The 19,542-nt window shown below is 36.4% G+C and overlaps 2 protein-coding genes across 2 annotated transcripts; both read right to left on the bottom strand.

Annotated features, from left to right (window-relative positions):
- Positions 1-9,684: 9,684 nt before the first annotated feature.
- On the bottom strand, positions 9,685-10,617 carry LOC110289286 (olfactory receptor 4A47). The gene has a single exon (XM_021155425.1). It carries the CDS (start codon positions 10,612-10,614, stop codon positions 9,685-9,687), a length of 930 nt encoding a protein of 309 aa, XP_021011084.1. The 5' UTR covers positions 10,615-10,617.
- Positions 10,618-18,065: 7,448 nt separating this feature from the next.
- On the bottom strand, positions 18,066-19,109 carry LOC110289350 (olfactory receptor 4C12-like). The gene is made up of 2 exons (XM_021155516.1): positions 18,220-19,109; positions 18,066-18,084 (listed from the first exon to the last, which is right to left on the bottom strand). Exons 1-2 carry the CDS (start codon positions 19,107-19,109, stop codon positions 18,066-18,068), a joined length of 909 nt encoding a protein of 302 aa, XP_021011175.1.
- Between the last annotated feature and the right edge of the window lie 433 nt (positions 19,110-19,542).

A 19,542-nucleotide genomic window follows, 5' to 3' on the forward strand; every position in this document is an offset into this window, starting at 1 on the left:
ATCTTTTTATGTATGAATTCTTTTTGATTTGTGTCAATGTAACTTGGCAGATGTGTTCGCCTGGTTTTCTTGTTTCTCTTCTGTATTAAAAGTCGGGCGTTCATTTGAAAAAAATATATTCAGATTCAGCACTCTCTCTTGAGTCTGCATCTGTCTGTCAATTCTAGGTGACCCTTGTTCACCTGCAACCAGAAACCCATTCCCCACAGAGAGGAGACCCAATAGAGGTTAGTCTGTGGCAGACATTTGTATTCTGAAGATATGGGAAAAAATACTTGGGAAATGTGTGCTATATCTCTTTGGTCTGTACTGTATCTTAATTTTAATAATTGTTTTTTATCTCTATGACCTGTGGTGAAAGTAGGATGTTAAGCTGTAGCTATTATTTTAGAGTCATTCACTTTTCACTTATACAAATATATACAAAAATTTGTTTTTACATATTTAGTGCTATGGTATTGAGCGCATTGTAGCTGTCCAGCAGCAACAGATAATTGGGTACCTGAAAGGGAGGCTGGGAATGAAAAAGGACAGGTGGGCAAGAGAAGGATGAAGCCGAGACAAAGATTTCTGATCAAGGCTCAAATTTTAATTTTCAGTTCTGAGTTTATATAGGAAAAAAAAATGGAAAGACCCATTCTTTGTCTACATACATAGCCTTTTGAGGTATGTGTCTGCATACATAACTTTTGATGTATGTGTCTGGCTTAGGTTGATAGGAGCTCAAGAGTGTGGTTGCCCATCTCTGGCCACCGGCCTTCAAAAGCACAGTCTTCCCATTCAGACGAAAGCCCTGAAGAACATATGAATATGCACTCAATGCATTTCTTCGTATTGATGAATGACTGCCATAGTGAATAGCTGAGCTTGCTGAAAGCAATCCTGTGTGAAGGCAACCAATCTGCTTAAGATACAGTCAAAATTAAAAGCAACAAGATTAAAGTTGTCTGCAGGAATGTCCCAGGTATTCATTTTAGCTACTAATTAGCAAAGATCAAACACAAGGTCTGGCTACCAGGTATTTGGGGGGTGGTTTTGAGAATTGATAGAAAACACTCCCCAGTAACTCCTGGTTAACTCAGCTGGCTGATACGGATTTTGAGCTGTCTTCATCATTGGTATCATAATTACTAGAAGTCGTATTAAAAATCAACAGATGTGCTGGACAGTAGTGATGTATGCTTTAATCCCAGCACTTGGGAGGCAGAGGCAGGCGGATTTCTAAGTTCGAGGCCAGCCTGGTCTACAGAGTGAGTTCCAGGACAGCCGGGGCTATACAGAGAAACGCTGTCTCAGAAAAAAAAATGTTTATAGATATAAAGGCAAAGAATAATCTATATAAGTAACAAATTGTTTTCCAATAGCTCTTTCTACTTGTTCTAAGGCCAGCAATCATTCTGAAGTTAAAGATCTAGGGAAGGTAGGGTTGGCACTCCCTTTAAGAATATCAAATAAGGGTTTCAACTCACCTGTAGTAAGTTTTAAATAGGGACAAAGCCAGCTGCTATCACCTAACAGTTTTTGAAAACCATTTAAAGTTTTCAAACTGTCCCTATGGATAATTATTTTCTGGGGATAAATGGCTTGATCTGTAAGTCTAATTTTAAGGATCCTGAGTCTGTACCTTTTCTGGAGCTATTTGTAGTCCTTTATCACCTAATGCCTGTTGTAAATCTCTATAACATAAAAGCGAGTCCTGAGGATCTTTTCCTGCTAACAAGACATCTCTGTGTAATATATGATGCATATTATTGGGCATTGCTGTCTTATAGGCTGAATGGCTTGTGCCACAAACTTTTAACATAATGTAGGACTTTTAGCCATGCCCTGAGGAAGAGCTGTCCTCTGATATCTTTTCATAGGTTCCTTAAACTTAATAGAAGGAACACTGAAAGCAAATCTTTCACAATCTTGGGGTGCAAAGGAATAGTAAAGAAAAAATCTATCAAATCTACTACTATTTTGTAATATCCTTTAAGAATGGCTTCTGTAGATGAAAGCCCAGGTTGTAAAACTCCCAAAGGTACCATGGTTTTCATTGACCTTTCTTAGATCTTGTAGCAATCTCTATTTACCAGATGTTTTTCTTGATAACAAATATTGGAGTATTCCATGGTGACTGAGATTCTCTTATATGCCCTGCCTCTAGTTGCTCTGTCACAAGCAAAGAGGTGGCTGCTATTTTTTCTTTAGATAAAGGCCACTGATCAACCCATACTGGAATATTATTAAGTCACTGAATTTTATCAGCGTGGTATGCAGGCAAGATAGTGGCCATTACAGAAAATACCCCAAGCCTCTAGTGTTAGAGTGGGGCTTAGGCTTTTCAAATGTCTTAAAGCCTGTCATTTTTTTTCCTAGCCCTGACCAGGCAAAAATCCTTGTCTCAACATCTGTTTTGTCACTACTTCATTAGTACTACACATTATAAGACCCATCTGTGACAAGAGATCTCTTCCCCAGAGGGAAAGAGGCAAATGTGGCATGACATAGTGTTGAATTTGTCCTGAATTTCCCTCCTCATCTCTCTAGGTTAGAAGTTTAGAACTTTGTTTTGGGTTATTGGCATAACCAATCTCTTGAAGGTGAGTATCAGATAAAGGCCAAGTTGAAGGCCAATCTTGTCTTCTAATAATTGTTACATCAGTCCCAGTATATATTAATCCTTCAAAACTTTTTCCTTCAACTATCAATTTAAGGTTAGGTCTCTTACTAGTAATAGATTTAACCCAGTACACACCTGAGTACGCATCCTCTCTTACTCTTATCAAATCTGGAAGGTAGTAGATGCAAGGGAACTAAAAAGAGTTGAGCGATTCTTTTGTCAGCAGGTACAGTTATAATGCCATGGGGGGAAGCATCCATTATTTTAATTTCTCCCTCATAATCATTATCTATAACACTTGGATAAATCTGTAATCCTTTAATAATAATGCTGCTTCTGCCTAAAAGTAATCACCATGTCCCTGGAGACAAGGGGCCAAAAATTCCTGTAGACTCCCATTTCTGGGGTCAATACTGCATGGGTGGTAGACTCAAGGTCTAATCCTGCACTTCCTGGGGTTGCTCTGATAAGTTCAGAAATGGATTTCCCTGGCTTGGCAGCAGCTTCATGACCCCATAAACTGCTTGCTGTGGATGTCTGGGGGCCTAAGGCCAGCACCTCTGACATGGGATGGCCCTGATATCTGTTTTAGATCTACATTCTCTGGCCCAATGATTACCCTCTTTATATTGAGGACAAATTCCTAGGGCACAATCTGATTGTCTGCTTGTGCCTTTCTTCCTGGGACAATCATTTTTAAAATGATCCAAACCTCCACATTTAAAACATGCTTTATTCCAACATTTCTGTGAAAGCATTGCTTGCACAATGGTCCCTTGTAAGGCAGCAGTCATAGACAGACCCTGATTGTATGAGGGTCCAATTTTTGCACAAAGACGAATATATCCTGATAAGTCTGTCTGTGCTTTGTGTGAATGGCTGTGCAGCAAGCTGCATTAGCATTGTCATAAGCCAATTGTGTAATTAAAGGAATTCCTGCTTGAGGGTCTCCAAAAATTCTACTACCTGCTTTTAGCAGCCTATCCACAAATCCTGAAACAGTTCATCAGGAGCTTGTTTGATACCAGATAAATTCCCACTAAGAGCCCCTGTAGTCAGTAATTGATTCCAAGCAAGGCGGGCAGCCATTGCAATCTGTGAGTACTCCTAGAGGTAGCCCAATTTGATTAGCATTTCCTTCATATTGACCCTCTCCTAGAGGCATATTAATATCCCAATCTGTGTTACCTGCCTGAGCATTCATTGTAGCAGTTCTCTTACTAGCTTCACACCATTCAGAACTCCAAAGTAAGTAATCTCCTCCTGACAAAGTAGCCTTACATACAGTCTTCCAATCTCCCTTTCCCATAAGCCTGATTCACAGCTCTTTATAGCAGCAATTGGCATATCTCAGAATCTTTGCACTTTCCTGCACTTGATACATTCTTTTACTCCTTAAAAACAAACAAACAAACAAAGATAAAATGCCAGGCAGTGGTGGTGCATGCCTTTAATCCCAGCACTTGAGAGGTGGAGGTAGGTGGATTTCTGAGTTCAAGGCCAGAATGGTCTACAAAGTGAGTTCCAGGACAGCTAGGGCTACACAGAGAGACCCTGTCTCGAAAAAACAAAACAAAACAACACAACACAACACAACACAACACAACAAAACACAACAAACATCCTTTAGCTCCTGAAGCTCATTAGTCAATTTCTGCAGCTTAATTTCCAACTCTAATTTCTGTACTTGCATATCCATCTGGGCAGCATCTCTTGCAGTAAAGGCCATAGGCAAAAAAAAAGTGAGCAAGGAGGCCAATCCTCCTCATAATATTTGGCAGACATTTTTTTCTTAATGAGCTTCTTCCTCTGAAGCTAGCTCATCATTAGTATCTCTGTACTTTTCTAATTTAGAGTTGAGAGAGCCTTTTCCTAGGGAAGCCCTCTCTGACAGGCATTCGTCCTAAAGTCCTTCAAGCTCTCCCTGGGTGCTAACTAAGGCCTTCAAGTTCTTTTCATCAAAAGCATCTTTTTATAAGCACCCAGAGGCAAAGGGTAATAGAATCTGCCTGAGTGGTTCTCAGAACTTTTCCAATTTTTTCCCCAGGTTTCCTTATCCAAAGTTCTTTCTTCTTGAAACCATGGGCAGCATGAATCCATCTGATATTACAATTGTTCTTTAAACCCTGCCCCTCTCACCTGAAGCAGCTCTTGGAGGCTACAGACGAATGTCTGTTTGGAATTCCCTGTTCCATCTGAGCTGTCACACCCCTGGGTGAGATCAGTGTCAGGTTGACACTGTCCTAGACTAGCCTATATCCTTTTATGCTCCTCCAACAACAGTCTTCAAAAGATGAAAATTATGGCTAGTGCTAGCATTAATGCTCTATATTGCTTACCATGCAGGATACCATAACTTCTTCTATTTTCTGTGGGGATCCACCAAAGACAGTGTTCCTCAGTTGATCCCCCCATATCCCTGTGTTCAGTCCCCATGTTCGAGCACCACCTGTAGCTGTCCAGCAGTCCCTGAGAACTGGGTACCTGAAAGGGAGGATGGGAATTGAAAAAGACAGGCAGGCAAGAGTAGGATGAAGCCAAGACAAAGGTTTCTGATCAAGGCTTAAAATTTAATTTTCAGCTCTGAGTTTATATAGTAGAAAACCCAAAGGTTGACCCTTTGTTTCAGCTGGATTGAGTTGCAAAGCAAGCTCAGTAGGCAGTCAACTCCTCATGACTCTGGTAGGGAAGTGCAAATGCAGTGAGGCCTGGCTTAGACTCCAGCCTGGTTGTAAAACCTTTGGAGGTTTGTTTAGCCTGTTCAAGGCTGGGGGAAGGGCACACTGCATATATATTTTCTAGTACTACAGCCTCTAGTGGGAGTAATAGCTTTATCATTATATAATGTTCCTCTGTTTTTCTCCTTACAATTTTGTTTTCAAATATGTTGTATTTGAAATAAATATAAGTAATTCTGCATGTTTCTTATTTCCATTCATGTGTATATATTTTTTTGTTTCACTGATCTGTCTTTTAAATATGCATACCTTTTAGCCTGTAAACAATGGAATAGGGTGAAGGTGTGTATTAAGATAATGAGAAACTGGCACTGATCAAACCACCTCTATTAATACCAAGCAGCAGTTCTCTGGTCCTACTTCCATTGGGCTTACATTTACAGACTTTAAATGACTAATGTCATAAATAGTCCTACTTACAGCTGGCCACACTTTGTCCCACTGAAAGCCTAAGTGATAATTAGAAGTTAATAAACTGTATCCTCAAAGCATGTGTATGTTTCACAGAAAACATTATATTCTTAGAACTGTTTTGTCATTTATGAAAAAGAATTGATTTTCACATAATATGAATATATAGATTTTAAACTCAAAGAAGTATATGTTTAATCATGAAACACTAAAACTGCTCTTCATTTTCCCAGGGTCAATTTTTAAATGCTCCTTCTATTTTTGAAATTACAATAGAATTGTGTCATTTTTCCCCTTCTCTTTCCTCCTTCCAAACTCTCCAATATATCCCTCCTTATTCTCATTCAAATTCATGACATCTCTTTAAATTAATTGGTGGTGGTGGTTGTAGTGTGTGTATGTGAGGGGGTCTGGGGCTGTATGTGTGTCTGTGTATAGTTCATTCCATATATTTTTGGTATATATGTTTTCTGGACAGACCAATTGGTGTGCTCTTCCCTAGGAAAGACTATTTCTCTCCCATTTAGCACTCCTTAATTGCCTATAGTTCTTTGTGTAAGGTTAAGGGCTTGAGTATTTTCCTAGTTTGCTATAAGACTGTTTCCTAGTAAATTCCAAGGCTACTCATTTTAAGATCATTTTAAGAGTAGCATGCTCTCCCTCTTCATATGAGCTTCATGCAATAACAGATTTAGAATTTTAGTGTTATAAGTCTCCTACACTGTAATAAATTAAAGTTTGCTCTGAGTAAGGAGAAGCACTGGCATGGTGAATGTCTCCAAGTCCATAGTCTGACTGGCATTTCTGCCTGTGTGTTTCAGCTCACTACAAACCAGCTGCATGGCCTGATATTTCATGCTAGAGGAATCTGCTAAAAACTTTTGGAGACAAGTATCAGTTAAAGGTAAAAAACAAAATGAAGCCCTGTATGCTTCAATATTGGTACACTGTGATCTATTAAAATTTTATTACTCTGAATTTTCAAGTAAATATGGCTGCACATACCAACCGTTTCTGAGAAACTGTCTCTGAACAATTTCTTCATTGACAAACTGTATAAACTACAAAGTATTCTGTAGGGGTTACCACTTGAGATTTACAGAGGCTCCAAAAGAGATAGTAGTAGTAGTACTAAATCTCAATAGCTCCTGCAAACGTGCTTCGTAGGTGAGGTCAAAGTTCTGAATGACAGAAGCACAATGAAGGGAATAAGAAAACACCATCATCACCAAAGGATAAAATTTAACCTCACAAACAAACAACAGTCAGTGTCTCCTAATATGGTACCTGAGAAAACTTCAGCCTCTGTTGTTAGATATTCCTGCTATAGGCAAAATTGAACTGAACATAGGGAACAGGAGACAAACATTACTTGGAATATACATACACAGTGTGTTCTATAAAATAATTGGTTCATAGTATGCAGATATCCATCTGATAAAATTCAAGGAGATTCAGAAATGGCTTTATATAATGGAATGCATGCTATGCTGTGCACACAGTCAGAGGCAGTGTGACAAGTTGGCTTCCCTTTAGCTACAAGAAGAACTTTATTAGCACCATTGGTGAAAGGGCAATAATCTGTGTGGCTTCTTTTAATGTTATTTCTCATTTTAGTTGTTTTATTTATTAATTGTTTCTACATGTATTCTATGTACAAGTACACAAAAAGAAGATAACAAAAAGCAAATATGCAAAATGTGACTCTGTAGGGAGCCAGAGTAAAGCTATCCAAAAATAATTTTTACATTGCATATGATTCTGAATAATACTTAAAATATTTATACATAAAATACTTTCAAATTTTTGTCACATTAATGCATTCATTTACTTATTTATTAGGCTGTTTATGTATTGATTTGTATGTATGTTCATGTGCTTAGGTGCCATGGTGAATGTGTGGAGGACAGGAGGATAGGAGCCAGTGACAGATCTCTCTTTCTATTATGTGAGTCTCAGGGTTTTCATTGAAGTCCATTGGTCTTTGTGGCAGATGCCTTTATTTTCTGAACCATCTCTCTGGCACTTAAAATTATCTCTTTAAATGAATTATTTAAAACATAGGCATATAAGCACAGGAAAAAATAAATATGTATTTTCACAAACAATAAATAAATGTAATTAATTTTTTAATGAAATAGCCTTGATGTGACCTAAATAGCTTACCATTGCCTCAATTTCCTTATTAAAGTTCTCTTCATAGAAAATGGGAACCCAGCATAGTATACTGCATTGTGTCATTAGAGCATATGTATAAATGAGGCAATTTTATCAATTTAGGTAAATAGGTAAGAAATCCTAGCCAACTTCCCCTTGTAATCACACCTACCATATGTGAACAGAGACTGGACTTTGGCAACTCAGTTTTTGGCATGGGTTTTTTTCTCAAGATAAACAACTTGAGGGGTATTCTGAACTTTTAGGAAGGGTGTTTTTACATGTAAAAAATGATTTCAAAATATCATATAACTTATGAGGTCAATGTTCTAAATAAATAACCAAACACAAATATTATGTTTAACATGATTCCTAGAAAATGACATGCATTTTATAAATTTTAGGTATGGCTGATACACATAAATCTTTAAAGAAAATATCAAAATTCTACTCAAAATGGTGTCAGAAAATATGGTGTTTGGTAAACTGGAATTAATTGCTTCTCTAAAGCAGTCTATCAAATGATTTACTAAATCTATCACTCTCAGTGATCTAGCAGGGATCTTATGTTCTAAAGAGAAAACAGACAATAAAAGCAGCTCAAGCAAACTAGTCAGTGGTTTTGCCACCAAAAGTATTATACTATGTATAACCGACAGATTTAAAGCCACATAAAATAATTTTAAACTTTTATTATGTGTATGTACACATTTGCTTATATATTTGTTTGTTTGTTTGTTTGTTTATCTATTTGTTTGTATGTATGTGCATATGTTTTGGTGTCATGGTACACCTAAGGGTAAACCGTTAAAGGGGTGATCAGTTCATGTTCAGTATATAAAATGTATCACTACAACACTAACTAACAAATACATCCTTTTACATGATTAATTTTCTTAATTTTGTTGTTATCTGAACATTTAAGATCGTCCCTGTTACAAACTTTTAAGTATGTAGTACATATAGTTATATATGCCGTGGTATACACTAGACCCTGGGAATTATTAGTCTGTCAAAATAAATCTCTACATTCCCAACATTTTCTGTTTACTCAGCTCATAACATCCATCATTCTGTCTCTGCTCCTGTAAGCATGACTGTTTTCTATTCCGCATATAAAACGCTTTGTGTGCTGTCTTCCTTTTTATGGCTTTATTACTTAGTGAGTGTCCTCCAGGATCATCCTCTTCATGAATGATGAGAGTTCTCACTTAAGGACTTTTAAAGCACAGTACAGCCTTAGCATCTGAGAGTGGTGGTATCCAGGTGAGGGAGAGAGACACTGATTCTATGTTTTTACCACTTTTATGGGTTCTATCTCTAGTATTTTTTCTATTGCTTTTATTTTACAAAATTATGACACAAAATTCTACATATAATGTAAATGAAATATTGGCAAGAGTCTAAAGTATTTCAATATTTAACTGCTATAAAAATAAATCAACATAAAAATAAAATAATATAAGGTCATGTAACTATAAATACAGATAAAATCAGTGCAATCCATAAAGATTTCATTCATTAATCCATTACTTCCCATTCATTGGTGTCCTAGTATATGTGCATTATACCTGTGCAGGTATAGTGATAAACAAGATATTACAGAATTATATTAATGGCATTGAAATTTATTAGTAGTTCAACCACTGAGTTTAGTTGTATTTTTAAGAAATGTTTGTAAAATAAGAGAAGATAACATCACAATTTAGAAGATATGAACCATAGGGAGATAACATCACAATCAGATGACTTCATTCATTATAGAAGACTCACTTATTTGTGTCCTGAAATAATTTTTCTTCTCCACAACTTCTTCATAGCATTTGTCATCTCTGAGTTTCTCAGAGTATATATCAGGGGGTTCATCATGGGGGTAATGACTGTATAAAACACACTCAACATTTTGTCAATGGGGAAAGTCTTAGCAGGTCGTGCATACATGAAAATACAGGGAACAAAGAATGAAACAACTACAGTGATGTGGGAGCCACAGGTAGAGAGAGCTTTCCACCTCCCTTCCTGATTAAGGTTCTTTAGAGAATACAGGATGACACCATAAGAGATGAGCAAGAGTAGAAACACAACCGTGCAGATCAGCCCTCCATTGGCCATCACTAAGAGGCCAATGACATAGGTGTCAATACAAACAAGTTTCAGTAAGGGGTACATGTCACACATAAAATGATCAATGATATTAGGACCACAGAATGGAAGTCCATAAATAGTACTGAGCTGAATTACTGAGTGCAAAAATCCTCCAATCCAAGATAATATCAACAGCACAACACAAACCCATTGCTTCATGATAGTTGAATAGTGCAAGGGCTTACAGATGGCCACATAACGATCATAGGCCATCACCAGCAGAAGAAAAACCTCTGATCCACCAAAAAAGTGTTCTGTGAATAGCTGAGTCATACAAAATTTAAAGGATATTGTATTTTGACCAAAGAACAAATCTGAAATCAACTTGGGAGAGATGGCTGAAGAATAAATGATATCCACAAATGACAAGCTAGCAAGAAAGAAATACATTGGTGAGCCCAGGCTGTTACTGGTAGTTACAGTCATAACAATGAGCAGATTTCCCACCATAGTCAAAACATAGGAGAGCAAAAAAAGAACAAAAAGTCCTTTCTGAACCTTTGGATTCTCTGAGAGGCCTAAGAGGACAAAGTAGGTTACATTGTTCCTTTGTTCCATTTATTCTTTCATTGGTTCTGATTTCAGATGTGAAAAGACGTTACCTACAAAACAAAGAAAATGTTCTTAGAGTATTATGATATCAGTGCTTCTTTATTCAACTGTTTAAATATACAAAATAGAGAGAGGGGGAGAAAGAAAGAGACAAAGGTGGAGATGGAAGGAGGGAGGGAAGAGGAAAGAGACAGAGAAAGACAGAGAGAGAGAGAGAGACCCCTGTTATAAATATGCGAGTTTCCAAGTCATTTAAGGCAAGGTTCCATACCCTAAGTAATTTGATGCATAGTGGTGAGGTCAGCCATTAAAGACCAGCTTCATAAGCATCATCACAAGCATTCATTTATGCTCTGCCATAGATCCACAGTATTTCTAAATCTATCAGGATCTGGGAAAACTTCTCAGAGGAAACAAGTTTATCCAAGTTTAAAAGAAAAGTAGAGATCAACAGAGAGCAGAAAGGAAATTCCATGAGTAGGTTCACTTTATGTGAAGTCACAAAATAGAGTTATCACACTTAGGGTACAATATTCAAAGTACAATGAACTACAAATATGAGACAATAAAATCACTGTATTAGTTACTTGCTTTGCTTCTTTAAGAGAATGAATGTACTCCTTCCAAGTTCTAACAATATGTTCATTTTTATGTGAGACCCCAGCCACAATTACCTTAACATCCATGGTTCTAAGACATGTCGTTCAGGGTGTGTGTGTGTGTGTGTGTGTGTGTGCATCTGTGTTCTCTGTGTGTCTGTGTGTGTATGTGTATGTTATACATTCTGCAGCTTTCATCTTTCATTTCTAAACTCTTAGCCACAGTCACCTTTCCATGTCCATACTTCTATGAGCAATACTTCTTTCTTCAAGGGAATTCAAGAGTTTTCTGTTTGGTGTTTGTTTGTTTGGTTGGTTGGTTGGTTTGGTTTGGTTTGGTTTGGTTTGGTTTTTTGGTTTTAATCATGAGTCCTAACACTCCTCCATCATCTATGCATGACCCAATCTTAGAGCTGCTTCTGCCGCTTTAGCTATTTATTGCAGCAAACGTTTTTCTCCAATTCTGAACATGATTCATTTTATATTATATTTCACTTTAAATACAAATTTTAAAATGCATCATGTTTCTGTTGGTGTAAAACTCAGAAACAGCTAAATTAAGATTGCATAGACAGATTAGATGTTAGTAAGTTGTTAAAAAATGTATAAAGGTCCTAGAATAATATTTCCAATTAAATAATATAGAATTAGATGGGAGATAGATGACTCAGCAGTTGAGAGCATTCACTATTCTTCCCAAGGATTCAAGTTATCTCACTTCAAACACAGGCATGCAATGAATAATGTTCTAAGAATATGACGTTATAATTAGGAAAAGGAATTTAGGGAATTCTTGGGAATTCTATTCTGGTAATTTTGTGGTGTTTAGAAATATTTGCTTTATAGCATTTCATTAAAATTTTCATTTGTTTTCTGATATTATTAAACTTTATAACTACATTGTACTATAGACAAATGGAGACAGAACACACTAAAATATCAATACCTTTAGATGGACAAATAACTGTTTTTCTTTTTCCTGTATTTCTTAGAAGTTTTTCATTACTCAATGTCATTATTATATTGCCATATTTGCTCACCCTCAGTAATATGTGATTAGCATTTAGCATGCAGCATGTTATTTTGAGGAGCTAGTTATGAATTCTATTTGAAGATCCTGGAGGTTTTTGATCAGGAACCAGGATTATGCATTCTCATTGTTCATTGTACATGTATTAAATCACTGAAACTAGGTTATATAGTAAATTTATTTCTGAAACATGGTAGAATTTTGATACATAAATTGATTGATTTATTTTGGTTTGTGAATAAAAGGAATTTTGTGACTCAAGTATGTTTTTTCTTTTAAGTAGCTGTCATCAAATCCAAATAATGTATTTAAAATGCTAAGCATTTAAATTTAGCTGAATGTGCAACAATTAATTTTTATGTGTCATTTTATGTTCACTGGGAAATATAGGGAAAAAAGAGCAACCCTTTTTAGTACCTAAATCATCATTCTTTGGCAAGAGTTTCTATTAAAAAGAAAACGAAATCAAAAGAAACACAAACTGGGATTTTTTTTTTAAGTTCTGCATGCTAGAAATTCAAAATCAAGTAGAGATGGTGATAGACCCTTCAGCAAACCATTTCAAAACCATCTTCTCCAGTTCTCTCCTTGTATCCACCAACAACTTTGCATTCATTTAGTACTTTCCCTGTACCAAAATTTCTTACTTACTTGTGCCAAGTCTCATGTAGCCTAGGTTGATCTCAAACTTGCTGTGTCTGAGAATGGACTTGAACTCCAGATCCTCCTACATCCTCAAGTTCTAGAAGTATAACAGTGTACCACCATGCTTATCCAAATTTCCCTTTATAATAAAGACATCAAATCATAAACAATTTTTACATTCCATAAAAATTAAGCTTGATCATCTGTGACTCTATCACAAAATGAAGTCACATTCTGAACTTCTATATGTTGCCAGGTCAGCATTTTAGGTGGAAAAATATTTGTCTCAACTGGACCAAGCAAGTCAATCAAAGAAGCTCTGCTTAGGAGCTAATCACCAGGAAAAAAATAAAGAGTTTTTGATTATTGTGAAAAGACAGGAACCTAGCATTACTGTCTTCTGAGAGGCTTCATCCAGTAGCTGATAAAAACAGATGCATAGACCCACAGTCAAACATCAGGAAGAGCTCTGGAAGTCTTGTGGAACAGTGGGGGATAGAAATAAGCAAGCAAAAGGGGACAAGAAGACTTTAATACCATAAGAAGACTTACAGAGTTAACTAACCGAGCCCCTGGAGTTCACAGAGATGGGACCACTAACCAAAGAGCATGCATGGGCTGGACCCAGGCACCCTCCACATTTGTAGCAGATTCTCAGCTTGGTTTTCATGTGGGTCCCTTAACAACTGAAGCATGCATTTGTCTCTGACTGTTGCTTACCAGTGGGTCCCCTTCCCCTAGCTGGACTGCCTGGATGGACCTCAACAGAAGAGGATGTGCTTAGTCCTGCTGAAACTAGATGTCCCAGGGTAGTGTGCTACACAATGGGAAGTAATGGTGAGATGGATTTGTAAGGGTGGAAGGAGAGGAGGGAGAGGGGACTGTGATTAGGATTAAAGTGAATAAATGAATGAATGAATAAATAAATAAATAAATAAATAAATAAATAAATAAATAAAAGAAAAAAGACCTCAAAGTATAAATGTATGGAATGGATAATAACAAAACTGTGATGTTTTATGTGATACAATGTGTGACCCAAACCAACACAATCTCAGATTTCTAACAAGGTCACTGAGAAGTCCATTTAGCATCTTGGGTATCCCTCCTTGTCCCAACCTAAATAAATGTGTAAAGTACTCCAAAGTAGTATATGTCACTGTTCTCTCCTGATGTCTATATTTCTAATTATATATCCATTGAGTATTTGCAAAAGAAAATTTGAAATTGCTAAGATGAATCCATTCCCTCCAGGTTTTCTCTACTGAAATAATACTGTTCCCTTTGGTATATGTCAATGAAAATTCTATAACTATCCACCACACCTTTATAATTTTATATTATTATTCATCAGTTTAAGAAATCCCATTGACTCTCTTTGTTCATGTAGAAAAGAATAAATGAACAAGGAGAGTCAGTCAGTCAATCGGTCTCTGACTGATTTCAGAGACTGGAAACATGTCACACAATCTAAAATGGTGGTAAGGACTGTACAATCTGCAATGCATAACAAATATCTATAAGTACCCTTAACTACATGATGATGATCAAGATAGACTTCCATACATTACGAAGAGTCAGCGTCTTACATAGGCTCAAGGTTTATACTAGGGGCTCATATCTAAGGGCAGGAGCTTTCGTATTGACTGAGGAATCACTTTCAGCATGAGTTATCTCCTTTTCATGTCGGAACTACAACTTTACAGACATAAAATAAGTCCTAACAATTTCCTTTGGTTTTATCAAACTATATTCATTACATGTCACATGTAATCTGCCAGTAATTGTAAGGTGCAGAAGTTTTCTTGACATATTAATTGTAATGAACTTGATTTATATAATTGTATAATTAAGTGTATTCAGTTATAAAGTCTGATTTGTGCTACTAATGGCTAAAGTCTTACCTTTTGAGAGTTTCTTTGCAGTTTGAAGGACTTTTTATTTCATACTAGAAATCTTCTTACATCCAGTATGCACATAGAAATCAAAAAAAGCTAAATTAGTTCTTGAAGATATTTCTGAAACAATATAGCTTGTTTTCTGGACTTCTAAATATTTCAAAAACTCATTATTTTCATTGTAGAACTACTTCAAAGAAGTTACATAATGTAAATGATTAATATTTTTATATTAGAATAACAACATACATTCAAATAAACCTTGTACCCACACAATAAAACAGCAGCTAATCTTCATAATAAGGAATATTTTTCTCTCTGAACTTATTTCCAGTAACTTCAATAAAGAATTTCCCTCCAGAGGTTTAACCTACCTCCTCTTCTATGTTGATATAAACAAATACATACACTTGAAACTTGGAGAAATCATTCTTGTGACTTCTTTAAAGCATGAGTTAGGTCAAAGAAATCATTCCTTAGCAATTGTGTCAGTTACCAAGAGGGCTGCACATTCTGTCTGGCAGGAGCAAAGATCACTGGGTGGTTTTATATCTGACAACTGCACTCATTGACTATAGCATCTGGAGTAAGTCCAAGACTCTTAATTAAATTCTCTGTGATTTCAAGTATTATGACAGAAAGCAGTTTGATAAACTGTGATTAAGGTCATCATAAAAAGTCAAGCTGCAATTCATAAGTGAGACGGGAATCATCTTTTTAGGCAGCTCCAACACTGTATAAGACTTAGTATATACCTCAGTAGAGCACTAGACAAGTCAGTACAATGCCTTGGATTAAATTTCCAGCATTGAAGGAATAAAGAAAGGAAGAAAACCTGTAGGAAGTGATGAAGTAGAGGAGAGGAAGAAGAGGACAGAAATGGAGGAGGAAATGTAAGAGGAGGGAAGAAGAGAAGAAATAGAAATATTTCAGACCTCTGGGAGTATTTGTTGTTTTTATACTTTAATTGGTTTACAAACTAGCAAGTTTCCTGATGACATTTCCATATAAATTGTGGTCGCTGTTGGCTTTCCTCAGACTCTTTTTCTCTTCATCTCCCTGCTCCGCGCTCCTGAGCCCTGCTTAAACCACTTTGCCCTACTTTGACTTTCATATCACATGAACTCCCTTACTCTCCCTAATCACTCCTCTGTTGAAAACTGTTTCCCCTCCCTGTCCTGACCCCTTTCTAGTTTCCTGGAATCTGCTCACGCTCACTCCCATGCACACACATATGTGAAAATCAGAAGCTAAGCCATGCATATGAGAGAAAACACCTGACACTTGTTTTTCAGAGTCTAAATCACATCATTTTGTTTTCCAGTTCAGTCCATCTTCCTGAAAGATGCATAATTTCATTTTTCGTTGTGTTTAAATAAAATTTCATTGTATGTACCATGTCTTTATTATCCATTCAACCACTGATGAACATCTGCTTTTCTTCCATTTTCTTGCTAGCTTATTAAAGGAAGAACTTTAAAGGATATAAACAGATAACAGATATAATCAGTCAAGGACAGTTCTCAAAGTTATAACCCCTTTAAGGAGTCGAATGTCACAAGGGTCACCTAAGAACATCAGAATTATCAAATATTTACATGATGATTCATAACAGTAGCAAAATTACAGTTAAGAATATTTATACTTAGGGGTCACCACAACATGAGGAGCTATATTAAAGGATCACAGTATTAAGAAAGTTGAGAACCACTGGCTCAGGAGAAAGTAAATTGGTGTGGCACAGAAGACAGCCACTGTAGTGAAATGACTCTGTATGATACTATCTATAGTAGTAGATATGTCTCATGATACATTTTTCCAAGGCCACAAAAGTATACCACCACAAATTAGTACCAATGTAAACTATGAATCTTGAATGAAAATAATATTGTTATGAACTAATCATTTGTTTTAAAGCCTAACCATTGTGATATGGGATACTGACATTGAGTACTATGGTTTAAATGTCCCCCAAATTTCATGTATTAGAAACTGTGACACTCTTGAGAGGTGAGAGTGTTACAAGTCAATGAATGAGTAAATGTTTTGAAACCTATAATTGCATTGTGAATGGGTTCCTAATAAAAGCAAGAAAGAATATGTAACACAAGTCATTATGATATCACTATATAATGTGGGTGAACCCCTTACATCATGCCAGATACACAGAGTATACAAATCATTCATGTCGTTATTGTTTGGGGTTTTATTGTTTTGTTTTTGCCTTTTTAAAAAATGTAAGTGACTCGGGAGGTGATTGTCTATGTTTGGGTTTTATTTGTATTTATAGAGGTAAGTGGTCCTCAAATCAGAAAAGCAACACCCATTCAGAGCACACATTCATGATCTCGGCACTAACAGCATATTCTCCAGTAAGCCGACTCTGCCATATGTCCTTCAGCAAGTTATCCCTGGAAGTTCACTCCACTTTGTGATTCTAACCCTCCTAGTAGTTTCATAGGCAAATGAGTTGTACATGATAAGCCACTCTTGTGTAAAATGCTACAGATGATCCTGTGTTATTGAATAAGAACCCTGACTGGTAAACAAAATTTATCTTAATGAATCCATTTTAATTTATTAGCAGGAATCAAAAGTGAACAATGTTGTAATACATAAAAATATCTCTTTAAAATTAATTTATTCTTGAGTGTCAAATGGACATGAAGGTCATTGATTTAGTAAATATTTGTACTATACCAAGTCTAGGTGTTAGAAAAATGATGGGGTATGAAACAGACAGTGCCTCCACTTTCACAGAATTTGTAAACTAAATAAGATGCTCAGATGGTTAAATGTTATTGAGAAAATATTAGTTGGGTGTAGTGATTTAAATAATGAAGAATGTCTTTACATGAGCATTGAAGGAACACAAAAAAAGTAGGAACCTAATTTCAGAATAAATAGAGTTCAGAATACAGCCTTGTATTCCACATTTCATAAAGAATTAAGAGTTGCATTTGCCATCTATTTTGCTATGAAAAGTGTAGCCCAATAAATTATTTAATAATACAATATTTTAATCAACAGGTATATTATTTCTCAAAGTATATACATAGACATAGACCATTTGCTTCAATACATCCAGAAAAATATACCATACTGGAAAATAATATGTCTGTCAACAATAGCCTTTCTTTAAACTACTAGAGCTATGTCCTTGGAATATATACTTTAATAAGAACCTTAATCAGTTTTGATAGTACACTGAAGCTGTCAAGCAAATGAACAATTAAGAAATCTAAGGGGGATATTTTTATAATCATATATAAAGCATATATTTTTTTAGAGCGCTTGACCTACCATCAACACACTTTAGCATATGCTATTCACTATGCTCAGAATATTAAGAGTGATGTTTTTTCCCTCTAAATGATTTGAAAGATAGTTAATTTATGTTATGTGATTCATTCTTTCTCAATTTAAATCAACTTTGATACAGAGTTTCTTCATAGCATTTTTAACCTCAGTATTTCTGAGGGTGTAGATTAAGGGGTTTAACATAGGAGTAATCATGGTATAAAATACAGCCACCGCTTTATCAATAGAGAAGGTAATTACTGGGCGCAGATACACAAATATGCAGGGCACAAAGAATAAGATGACCACAGTAATATGAGAGACACAGGTGGAGAGGGCTTTGCGCCTTCCCTCCTTGCTGTGAGATTTTAGAGCATCGAGGATGACTATATAAGAGATCATCAGAAGTAGAAAGTTTAACAGGCAGATAAAGCCACTGTTGGCAGCAACAAAGAGACCCAAGTAATGTGTGTCCATACAAACAAGTTTCAGCAAAGGGGTCAGGTCACACATAAAGTGGTCTATGACATTGGGACCACAGAAAGGCAGCCAGACTGTGAAGAGGATCTGAATGGTCGCATGAATAAAACCCCCAGCCCAGGCCACCACCACCAAGAGGCCACACACAAATCTGTTCATAATGATCGTGTATCGCAGCGGTTTACAGATGGCCACATAGCGGTCGTAGGCCATCACTGTGAGAAGAATAATCTCAGCAGCCCCGAAAAAATGCTCTGCAAAGACTTGAGTCATGCAGCCACTGAAAGAAATGGTTTTCCGTACAGAGAGAGAGTCAGCCAGCATCTTAGGAGTCATGGACGAGGAGCAGCAGCCATCTATCAGCGATAGGAAAGAGAGGAAGAAATACATCGGGGATCCCAGGGCCTTGCTGCTGCTGATAGTGACCATGATAAGCAGGTTGCCAGCCAAGGTGAGCAGATAGACAATGAAAAATACGACAAATGAAAATATCTGAAGCTCCATGTTCTGAGTCAAGCCCACAAGGATGAATTCGGTGATATTATTCATCTTCTCTATCGATTTAGCTCACCTGACAGAGGAATGTCCCGGAAATAAATGACATGCTCACATATTTAAACTCTGGCTGCCTCCGTTCTTTTGCCTTTACCAAAAAACAAAAGCATGCTCAGGTCAGAGGCCCCATACTCAGGCACATTTGGAAACCACTAACTGGACTTAGTGGTTAATTAAAAAAATAATAATAATAAGTTCATGAAGTCTGGAGTGGAACCTGTTGAGAAGGAGAGACTGGGGGTAAGGAGATGCACATAGTCAGATTTCATTGTCTACATATATAAAAGTCTCAAGAAAAAAATTTAAACTGCATTGCCATAACAACTATTTCATATTTTACAGTACACATGTAACAATGAAAATATGCTTACTTATAATTTCCACATATGTTTTTGAATTTTTGAGTCTATAAAAAGTGTTATTTTTA

The sequence above is a fragment of the Mus caroli genome, chromosome 2, assembly GCF_900094665.2.
Source record: "Mus caroli chromosome 2, CAROLI_EIJ_v1.1, whole genome shotgun sequence".
In the NCBI taxonomy this organism is placed as follows: domain Eukaryota; kingdom Metazoa; phylum Chordata; class Mammalia; order Rodentia; family Muridae; genus Mus; species Mus caroli.